This window comes from Echinops telfairi, unplaced genomic scaffold (genome assembly GCF_000313985.2).
Source record: "Echinops telfairi isolate 266 unplaced genomic scaffold, ASM31398v2 ScPeMD7_7458;HRSCAF=8496, whole genome shotgun sequence".
Lineage (NCBI taxonomy): Eukaryota > Metazoa > Chordata > Mammalia > Afrosoricida > Tenrecidae > Echinops > Echinops telfairi.
The window spans coordinates 1650917-1661631 of NW_022111358.1; the positions used below are offsets into that span (position 1 = coordinate 1650917).

General features: G+C 64.6%; 1 protein-coding gene across 1 annotated transcript in view; it reads right to left on the reverse strand.

Annotated features, from left to right (window-relative positions):
• The window catches only part of WDR81 (WD repeat domain 81), a 12442-nt gene continuing 1727 nt past the window's right edge, over positions 1–10715 (reverse strand). The window contains exons 2-11 of the mRNA XM_004706880.2: positions 7127–10670; positions 6342–6449; positions 5967–6157; positions 5676–5866; positions 5041–5206; positions 4795–4960; positions 3088–3786; positions 2364–2509; positions 1939–2118; positions 1–1160 (exon numbers count right to left, since the gene is read on the reverse strand). Of these exons, the coding sequence (XP_004706937.2) occupies positions 840–1160; positions 1939–2118; positions 2364–2509; positions 3088–3786; positions 4795–4960; positions 5041–5206; positions 5676–5866; positions 5967–6157; positions 6342–6449; positions 7127–10670 (5712 nt within the window). The 3' untranslated portion in view covers positions 1–839. The remainder of the gene's footprint in view (positions 1161–1938; positions 2119–2363; positions 2510–3087; positions 3787–4794; positions 4961–5040; positions 5207–5675; positions 5867–5966; positions 6158–6341; positions 6450–7126; positions 10671–10715) is intronic.

Consider the following 10715-nt stretch of genomic DNA (forward strand, 5'->3'; position numbering starts at 1 on the left):
CGGATTTTCCAAAGTTTTATTGGTCCTATTTATAGCTATTGCAAATAGCGAGGAGGCAGCCGGGCCGAGTCTCAGACCTCATCTACTCCGGTGCAGACGGGAAAGCCTGGGTCTCCCTTCCCATGCAAGACTGCAGGGGCAGAGACAATTCCTCCACCCGTACTTGCTCTCTCAGAATCTTGGGCCCTCCATGCCCCCAGAGGGCTTGTGGGCCTCCGGGCCACCTCCTCAGCTCAAGGCACAAACACTGTGGGTGGGGCGGGGTCCTGCTTGGCTGGCAACAGCTGACCCAGCCCATCTTCCCTCCCACAGGCCGACACCTCCCTCCCCCCACCGCCCACTGGTCCCATACCGGGCAGGGTCTGGCTGGGTGGACACTAACACCTCATACCAGAGCCCTAACTCCTGGCCCGTGGCCAGTACCACCAACCCCCCCAAGGCTGGAGTCAGCACCATCAGTACCCTGGATGGGGGTAGTGTCCTTGTCCTTGTGGAATAGGGACAGAGGGAGTCCAGTAAGGGAGGGGTTCTTGGCTGGAGACTGGCTTGGCAGGCCCGTGGGAATTGGGAGCAACAGCTACAGCCCCTGCTCTCCCGCTCACCCCCTGCTGGCTGGGGGCAGCATCTCACCAAGCCTGGAGTACTCGTAAAACATCTTCGGGCAGCCTTGGTGGGTTTGGGGCTTCAGGGACCCTGGGCACAGCCCAGTTGGCGGTCCCAGCTGGCATGCCAGGTGGGTCCACAGGGAATGGGGCCCAAGGTCCGCCTGCAGGGAAAAGCCAGGGGGGGACCAAGAGTGAGGGGTACACTCCATGGGGGTGGGCCCCAACCCAGGCCCACTATGCCAGGAGGCGAACGACACCATTGTCTGAGCCCAGCAGGAGGTGGCGCTTGGTGGGCAGCAAGGCCAGGCTGGTGAGCGTGCCACGGAAGTTCTCGGAGCTGAGCTTGGTGGTGGCCTGGGAGGGCGGCTCGAGCAGCGAGCAGACGCCAATCTTGTTGGCCACGGTGCCAGTGACCACCTCGCTGCCGTACAGGTCGAAGGTATGGATGGGGTCGGACGCCGACTTGTAGTGGTGTGTGGGCTTCTGCTCCAGCTCCTTCCAGACAGTCAGCGAGTGGTCGGAAGAAGAGCTGACCAGGATGCTGCCCTCCACTGCCTGCGGGGGTGGGGGATGGGGAAGCCTCAGCAAGGGGGCTTCCCATCTCCAGCGCAGCCCCTCACTGGGAACACCTGTGTGCTGAACAGGGCTAACCTGCTCCCCGCCACTGCCTGAGAACTTACTACACACCACACGTGGGCGATGCAGCGTTACGGGTATAATTTCCGAATAATCCTGCCCCCGTTTTGCAGAGGAGAAAACGGAGGCTGGGGGAGGGGGTGGGTGGCATTAAGCAATCAGCCCAAGGTCACAAAGTGAGCAAATGGCAGAGCTCACCCCCAGGTTGGCGCCTTCTCACAAGGTGAGGATTTTTAGGCACCTGGATCCCAGGGGCCCTGGGGCAGCCAGACCTCAGCAGTAGCAGTGGCAGTGCCTGGCCCCTGGCCTCCGTCCAAGAGGCAAGAGTCCCAGTTACCTGGAGAAATCCTCCCACAGGTAACATAGGTCTGCCCGTGAGGGGGCGTGAACTCTGCCCTGTGGGCTGTCAGCAGCCTCTCCACTGGGCTCCGTTTAACCAGAGTGAGCTAGGTCACAGACCGGACCCGACCCCTGACCCTCCAAGTAAGGCAAATATGGACAAGGGTTACTCATTAGAGCCTCTCCAGGAAGCAGCCGAGTCAGCGCTGGCCCTGGCTCCTGCCCCTGCCCTTGCCAGCTGGCCGTTTCCTGAGCTGGCCCTACCCCTCCGTCCTTGAGCAGGTGTCCAAAGAGGTGAGGGATGTGGCAGGGGCAGGGGCGGCCTGGGCAGTAAGGACAAGGGGACTTGGACTTTCACCTTGATCTGCAGGATGTCCCCCTCATGGGCTGGCCAACCACGCAGAACTAGGCCGGTGCGGGTGTCCAGCAGCACCATGAAGCCCGAGGAGAAGCCGGCCACCACACTGCGGCCACTGGGGCTGACGGCCAGGGAGCGCACAAGCCCTGGGTTCAGCCCGCCACCCAGGCGGAATTCATGCTGCAGGGAGAGGGAGACAGTGAAGGGCTGCCTGCCGCCCGCCCCACTGCCTCTCCTATGGGTCCTACCCCACGGGCCAAGCCCAGAGGGGGCCGCTGGGAAACTCCTGGTGTTCTCCTGCTCCTCCCACCTCCCATCACAGGCCATGTCCCCGCCCTAGGACTCGCTGCTGTCCAGGGACCACACCCTAGCTGTCTCTTTGTGGACGCCTCATCCATCCCTGCCAGGTGGCCCTGTGAACAGACCTGCAGGCCAGGCTTTCTGCAGTCCATGAAGCGCAGGGTGGAGTCCGAGCTGGCCATGGTGATGCTGGTGTATGGGGCGGGCATGACAGCCACGGCAGTCAGGGGCACCCGGCTGTCCGATGGCTCCACTGTGCGAACGGCCTTCCCTGGGAGGAGGCGAGCAGTGGATCTGGGTCCCAGCGGCGGGTGCCAAACCCTGGTCCCCTCCTAGCCTGCCGACCCCTCCCCACCCCCCTGCCTGGCTCTCTGGCTACCCCAGACCCAACCTCCTACAGCCGGAGGCTCCAGGGGCCTCCAAAAAAGGGTGAAGATGTTTCCATGGCCTTCCACCTTCCTGCTTCCGTAGCAAAGGCTACCTCAGTCTTATGCGCCCTATTTCTCCCTGAGACAATGCCAAACCGGACACCAACAGCCATTTTCCAAACACTCGGTGAGTGCCCGGGGTGGTATTGGCAAAGCCAGACCCCTCCATGAGGAACTATGACCTGCTGGCCTAGTGTTCCTGATCCCCCACACCCCCATCTCCAGGTGCGCAGAGGGGTGCTTGCAGCCACCAAGTGACTTACTCAAGGCCCCTCCATTCAAACTCAGGTCCAACAGACTCCAAGCCTTCACGGTTCCTCTGTGCAACCGCCCCCAAACCCCCCACGCCACATTAGCCCCCCTCCCCCCGGCAGGGCACAGGCTGACGGCAGCAGAACAGGCCTCACCTGGGCCCGCTCACCTGTGAAGGGGTCCCAGACGTGCAGAGCCCCGTCACAGCTCACCACATACTGTGGGGCCTCCAGCTGGCCCACGTAGAAGACGCTCTTGCGGTGCTGTGCATAGACCAGGCGCGGGGCTGTCTCGCTGGTGCCGTCCCCATAGTTGTATAGCGGCCAGAGGCGCACCGTCCGGTCCTTGCTCCCGCTCAGGAAGAAGTCCTCGCTGCTAAGGGGCGCCACGCACTTGACAGCCCCCGAGTGACCGGGGAAGCTCTGCAGGCGGATCTGGTGGAAGTGGAAGTGGGCGTCCTGCTGGCTCACGCCAATCTCGTACTGCCAGTATGCTAGCCAGTTCCCACTCAGCCCATGCGCGCTGCGTGGCAGCTCCCGCTTCAGGGCGTGGTCCTCACCGCTGCTGCCACCGCCACTCAGGCCCCCGCCACCCACCCCGCAGCTGGGGCCAAGTGGGCCGGGGCTCTCGGGCTGCGAGTCTGTGGGGATCTGGATTCGATTCCCAACCAGGACGCTCCCAAAGGTCCCCGAGTGGCTGTCATCGTGGGGGCAGCCCCTGCCCTGGGCGTCCCACTCAGGGCCGCTGCTGGGCATGGCGGGTGCCACGCTCGCAGGGCTGCAACTGTTTGGGCGGATGCTCTCCAAGTACAGCCCCGCCAGCTGCCCAACCAGCTCGTGGTTGGGGACGACTTTGCGGATGATGTCACCTGCAGGGAAGCAAGAGCTGTTGTAAGTGCAGGGGGACGTGACACGGAGCTGCCACCACCCCTCCCGAGGCCCGGGGACCATCGGAGGCAGAGCAAGGGATGGGCTGTGTAACCGGTCACGTTGCTCTTCGCCTGTGTACATGTGATTCGCCCTTTCAGTACAGAGGAACAGAGCAGTGCCCGTGGCACCTGCTGGCCCTGTGTCTGTGCCCATGCATGTGCCGGTCTGTGTACGTGCCCAGGCGGGGCTGGCACAACCAGGCAGAGAGCAGTAAACAGGACAGCTGCTTCTCTGCTCTCACCAAGCTCTTGTTTCGGCAGAAACGCCTAATCACAGACGACACACACAAATGCCCAGGGTCTGGCCTCTAGGCAAACAGCACTGCCGTGGCCGATGCTGGAAGGAGGAGCTGCCCACATGGTTTCCTGGGCTGCCGGCTTTACGGTAGAGATCAGCAGACGTTTCTTTCGTGGGGCTAGTGGGAGGGTTAAAACTGCCGGCCTTTCCTTTGGTCAGCAGTGGGGCACACATCAGGTATGCCCCCCAGACCTCGGCCATATGTTGTTGGTGGGTGCCCTCCAGTCAGATCCCACCCTTAGGGACCCCGGATACAACAGAACGAAGCACTGGCTGGTCTTGTGACATCCTTACCCTTGTTAGGGTGTTTGGGGCACGGTTGCAGCAAGCTTGCCTGGAGGCGACTGTTTAGGGCGCGCCCATTCCCTCTCAGACGGCTCCTAGAGACTCTCCAACATCCACCTGGCTCCCCTGCCTGTCCCTAAGGAGCCCCGATACTACTGGCTGGGCCCAGTGCCTTTCCTGCTGGCCAACGCGCTGTCGCCGTTTACACATCACCGTGGAAGTCCGCACGTGAGGCCAAACCTCTGCTCTGGCCGAGACAACTGTACTTAACACCCACTACTGCTTGTGGGGTCAGGCGAAGCATGGGGCACTCCTAGGGGTGAGAGGAAGCCACACAGGTTGTCCCTGGCCCCAGGGGACAGTACCCAGCAGGCAGGAGAAGGGCACATAGATCGTGTAGGCCATCTCCACGGTGAACACCTTCTGCAGCTCCTCCAGCAGGCTGGGGTCCACAAGCTGCTGCTGCCCATTGGAGAAGGCCACCTCCGGCAGCTGGCCCTCGCCACGGCCCACAGGATCCGGCTTCAGGTTCTGGGGGCAGCAAGCAGTCAGCCGAGCACCCCTGCAGCTGCCCCAACTCCCCCCACAGCCAGGCCAGCAGGCCCGCTCACCTGATGCCGGAGCTCATGCAGCTGGGAGAAGACCTGGAAGAAGGTGGCCACGGGCTCACTCAGGTGCTGCTGGACCATCTCCTGTCCTATGCGCAGGCAGATGAGGGCGATGAGGCTGACGGTTTTCACACACAGGACGGTGCGGGCCTGGGCTCCACTCGGGAAGCTGGGGAAGGAGCACACCGGCTCAGCGCCCACCCGGAGGCCCTCAGCCAGCTACCGGCAGCTCTGCAAGGCCAGCCCGTCTGAACCCGATGAGGGGTGGAAGGCTGGGGGGTGGGACTGGGCAGCCTGCTCAGGGTCACCCACTTAGAAACTCAACCAGGGATTCCCGATGTGCCCCACCCCCACCCCCCAGCCCGGAAACAACACACACCAAGCCTGTGACCGTCAGGCCTCATGCGGACCCTGTGTGTTTCCAGATGAGCACAGAGTCCCGCTGGGTTTTCTGGGCTGTGATCTTGACGAGGACGTCACCAGGCCTATCGGCCACGGCACCGTGGGGTGGGTTTGAACCACCGTCCGTTCGGTGAGCAGCCAAGTGCAAACGGCGGGGGCCACTCAGGGCCCTTCCTGGCACCCAGCCTCCCCCGTGTCTCCGGCCCCTCCTGGGGTCTCCCTGGGCAGAGGCCTACCCCGTGACGAGGGACGTAAGGAAGCCGAGCACGGGCAGCAGGACCTCGTGGCTGATGCGGGGGAGGATGTCCATGAGGGTGGTGTCTGAGAGGTACACGATGAGCTTCTGGGTCAAGGTCACCGCTGCCAGAAGCCCGGCCTCCTTGCGGCTGTTCAATCGGGTGGGGCCTGAAGTGCCGCCAGGGGCCACCTAGGGCCACACGGCAGATGAAGGCCTCCCTTCCACCCCCGGAGCTGCTGAGCCAGCCCCAGAGCTTCCCAGCCTCCCCCCACCCTGGCCAGTGACTGACCAGGTAGCTGATGTAAGGCAGGTACTGGTAGGTGAGGACAGGCTCCCCGTACAGGTGGGCGATATGGAGGAGGCAGCTGAGCACAGGCCCCGACACCACGTCACCGAGCACCGGTCTCTTCTGGTATATGTTCCCGGCACTCAGCGGGGGGCTCTCGCCACTGCTCGCCGTGAACTGCTGCCGAGTGGGCCCTGCGAGAGAGGAGCCAGCTGCCTGGAGTAGCCAGCGGTGGGCTGGGGCCCCTGGTGGCTCTGCTCCCAGGCCTTCCCAAGGAAAGGGGGCAGGCAGGTGGGCATACAGACCGGGGCCCGGGAGGCAAGGGGCAGGTGGAAGCAGCAGCCGGGCAGCAGCAGTGGCACAGACCACGGGCCTTACCCACGTAACAAGATGTCAGCAGGCGGAGCAGGTTCCGGGCCACGTGGCGGGAAGCCACCGTGGGACCAAGTTTGGCGGACAGCCAGCGGACCATCTTGCAGGCTGTATCTGCAGGGCGGGAGTAGGCCCTGAGCTCACCAGATAGCACCCTGCTTCCCTGCAACCCCCACCCACCATCTCTGGCAGTGACTGGCTGCCCAGGGGCCCCATCTCGTCCTCATCACCCCACCCTACCACCCTCCATCTTGCAGGGACAGAAGGTGCCCAGGTCTGGGCCTTGGGGTCTCTGGGTTTACAGCTGCCCCAGGCCCCCTTCTCCAGCAAGCAGAGAACTCCCCATATGCCGGCACAAGGCCTGGCCCGGCCTTAGTTACTCCCTTGGGGGCCTCTGTGCCCACCCTCTTTCTCCCCACCCCTCCCCTTGTCTTCCCAGCCTGGCCTCGTCCTGAGGGAACCACAGGAGTTTTAGAACCTCTGCCCAGCAGGCTCCTCTCGCTTCCTCTGTGCCATTCCTGCCCCGCTGCCTCCTGCTCCTTAAATCTTGTTGACCACTGCCGCCTTTGCACCTACATCCCTCCCAACAACACAGACTGGCTACCTGACGACCACAGCCTGGCCTGATCTACGCGGTCTGCACCATCCCCTCGTCTCTGCCTGCGAGTTCCAGCCTGCGGCTCTGCCACCCCCCACCCCCAGGCCTGGGCACAGAATAGGTGCTCACTCTGGGACAGGCGGGGGTGGGCCGGCCCTGCCCAGACACCAACCCATCCCTCACCCCGACTCACCGAGGAGGATCTCCTGTTCTTTGCCCTCTGCCTGCTCGGCCAGTGGCTCTTCCTCTTCCTCCCCGTGGGTCCGGCCCCCGGGCTCCGCCGTGTCCATGGACAGTACCGTATCGGAGAGGGCAAGCTCCGGCGCGCCAGTGACCTCGTCCTGCTCTCCCTCCCCCTCTTCCTCTAGCACCACGCAGCCTTCCTCCTCCTCCTCCATCTCCTCTTCCTCCGAGCCCTCGCTCTGCTTCAGGTCCTGGCTGCTGTCCCCCGACTGGAGGCTGCTCTTGTCCGCAGGGGCACCGCCCTCGTCCGCAGCCTGCTCCTCGCCCAGGGACGCCTCGCTGGCACTGCTCTTATCACTGAGCCGGCCCAGGCTCACGGCCTCAGCCTCCGGGGCTTGTGGCGACTCGGCCACGTACAGCCCCGCTTGGAAGTCCTCGGTCTCGGGGAGGTCGGCCTGGTCGTGGAAGCTGACGCCGGACGTGTAGTCTGGCAGCCCCAGGCCGGAGGCGGCGGCCTCGGGCTCCCCATCCATCGGCATCTCCTCCCCAAAGGCACAGGGCCCGGGCCCAGTCGCGGCCAGCCCGCTCTCTTCATCCTCCACAGCCCCGGCCAGGCCCTTCCCTTCCTCCGGGGAGGCCTCCCCACCGGCCAGCACCTGCAGGACGTGGGGCAGCAGGTGGACCAGAAAGGCCTGCAAGCCCAGGCGCACCATGAGCTGGACCACGAAGCAGTCTGTGTACAGGTAGAAGCGGCCGTGGAGCCGGCACGGGCTCTCGTAGGCACCGATGAGTGGTTTCAGTAGGTACTTGTTGGCGTTCTTGGGGCCCAGCGCCTTGGCGACGGGTTCAAAGAGGTACCAGGCCGTGTGGACAGCCGTGTACTCCTCGGACATGAGAGACAGCACAAAGGGAAGCAGGATCTCCAGGCCCTCGGGGGTGATGTCACTCAGCACCGGGCCCAGCTGCTGCCACAGAGCGAACACCAGCTCTCGGCCCTGCGCCTCGTCCTCCACGCGCCTGGCCTGGTACAGGAGGATGAATTTGTGCAGCGCCGGAAAGTAGGGCGGGAAGGGGACCACGGAGCTGAAGGGGCTGAGCAGCTGGGCCGGGCAGGGTGGGGGCAGGCCCTGGGAGACGGGCCTGTACTCAAACAGCAGGTCCAGCTTGCCCCACTCTCCAGCCCCGGGTCCTTCAGGCCCGCTCAGCTGCAGCAGGGAGTCCAGCACAGGCTGCAGAGACACGGGGACGTCTTTGGGGTGGCGCGTGCACAGATCCCGCACAGCCTGGAAGCGCACCCACAAAGGCGCGCCAGGCCGCAGCGTGCGGACCCTGGTGGCGAAGACCATCTCAGCCAGCAGGACCCCCAGCGCCTGCATGTCCCGATGGAAGAGGTTCCGCAGCTGCACGGGTGGCCGGACCTGGGGTTGCGCAGGCGCATCCAACCGGCCACCCAGGCCTTTGCTCAGGAAATGGCCCAGTTTCTCCAGCTCCTCCAGAGCCTGCACGGGACTGAAGCCCTCTGGAAGAAGGATCTTCCCCTCCTCGCTCTCCCCAGGCTCGTTCCCGGCAGCTTTGCTCCTGCGGCCTGGCCGGGAGGCTGCGGTGACGGCAAAGGCCAGGAGGCCGGTGGGGACTTGGCTGGCAGAGGCAGAGCCCAACTGGTCGCCCACTTTCCCAGGCAGGGAGATGGAATCCAGAGCTTCCGTGGCCTGCTCCAAGTCGTCTTCCTCCAGCCCCGGGCTGTCCCTGGTCCAGCCTGCCTCGCAAGGCGTCGCCTCCAAAACCAGCCTCCTCACCCCATCGGCTGGCTGTCCCGGCAAGTCCTCCCGGCCGGTGGTCTCCTGGACGGGCTGGACCAACAGCCGGGGGATAAGCGGAGGCTCGGGGGCCAGGGAGGGTGTGCCAGCCAGGCGCTGGGGATGCGGCTGGTCGAAGAGCTGCACGACCCCATAGCTGGTCAGGTGCGTGTGGGCGTCCACCAAGTGCAGACACACGTTCTTCTCCTTCACCGCCTCCTTGCCCTGCAGCTTGTAGCCGAAAGTGAGGTCAATCCAGTGGTGCAGGTCCTGGGACACCTCGCGGCTCTCCAGCAGCGCCCGGTGGGCAGCCACAAACTCTTGGCTGGAGCGGCACCAGGCCGGCACATCCAGGTCAGGCATGTCAGGATGGATGGAGCAGAAGATCGAGGGGTCTGTGTAGAACTCGGGGATGCACTCATCGGGGGTCCAGCTCTGCATGCGCTCCATGCTGGCCGGGTACTCGTGGGGCTCCCACTGCGCCCGGACGTGGCCACAGAGCACTGCACGGGGTGTGCGCCGAGCTTTGTACACGTAGTACGTGATGTCGGAGAGCACGTCTGAGATGTGGTGAGGCACGTGAGGGGGCTCCCCGCCGCCCGCACCGCCGGCCACAAACGCCTGCCGTGTCATCTCGTAGGTGAAGTCCAGCTGCTTGTCGCCCTTGTTGAGGCGGAACTTGGACTTGCGCAGGTCCCGGAAGCGCCCGTGGGGCGTGGTGAAGTCCACTACCCAGGGCAGCACCGGGTGGTAGTTGGGATCACCCTGCCGCCGCCCAGCCAGCCGGTTCAGCTGCATGAGGTAGTGGAAGTTGCTGATGCGGCCATGGACCCAGTCTCCCACGAGGTTCCTAAGTTCCTCTTGGCAGGTTAGACACCCGGGCCCCGCTTCCCTCCCGTGCCCAGGCGCAGGGCCCGGCCTCTCCCCTGCTCCAGGGCTCTCTGGGTCTTCGTCCTCCAAGGGCCGCTCATACGCACTCAGGTCCAGCCGGAGCTGGCTGCAAAGCTTCTCATCCAAGGCGATGTGGTGCAAAGTCAGGGCCCCGCAGGCCAGCCCCCGGAGGTGACAGGCCTTCATGGCCCGCAGCACCCGGAAGAGAATGAAGAGCACCTTGGCTTGGCTGTTGGTCAGCTTGTTAGGGCTGAAGGTGACCACGTCATGCAGGGAGAACTGCGCATACGGATGGACCACGTAAAGCATCTCTGGCGACTCCAGCAGGGCTTCGGCCTGCAGAAGGCTGGGGCAGGCTGGGCTGCCTCGAGCTGGGCAGGGCCCATCTCTGGCATACGCTGGGCATTGGGTTGCCCCTTCCCCCACTGGCATGAAGGTGCAACCATAGACCTTTTGCAGTGCCTGCCTCACTAAGTCCAGGGCAGGCCCAGCGCAGGGGGGCGGGCTATGGCTATAAGGCTGCCCGTAAGTGTGGTACGCGTGGCGCCACAGGTTGCGATAATTCTGCGCAGCCACATCCTGCATGAAGCGAGTAAGGGTCTCCGGGCTACAGGAACCCTCCTCAAAGGGCAGCCCCCCGGCTAGTGAGTAGGAGAGTCTCCGCTTCCGCAGCCCGTGAACCTCCACGCGCGTCCACCCCGAGGGCAACCTCTGCACGGAGCGCTGCAGGAGTGTCCTGACTTCCGCCTCACTCAGGCCCTCGGCCCGGGGGCAGGGGCCCGGGGGCAGCCGGCGCTCACGGAGGCTGGCCAGCCAGCGCACAGGCACCAAGGCCACCACGTGGGTGCCCGCCGGGGTCGCGGCTAGCTGCCGGACATAAAGGCCTGCAAGCCCAGGCGCACCATGAGCTGG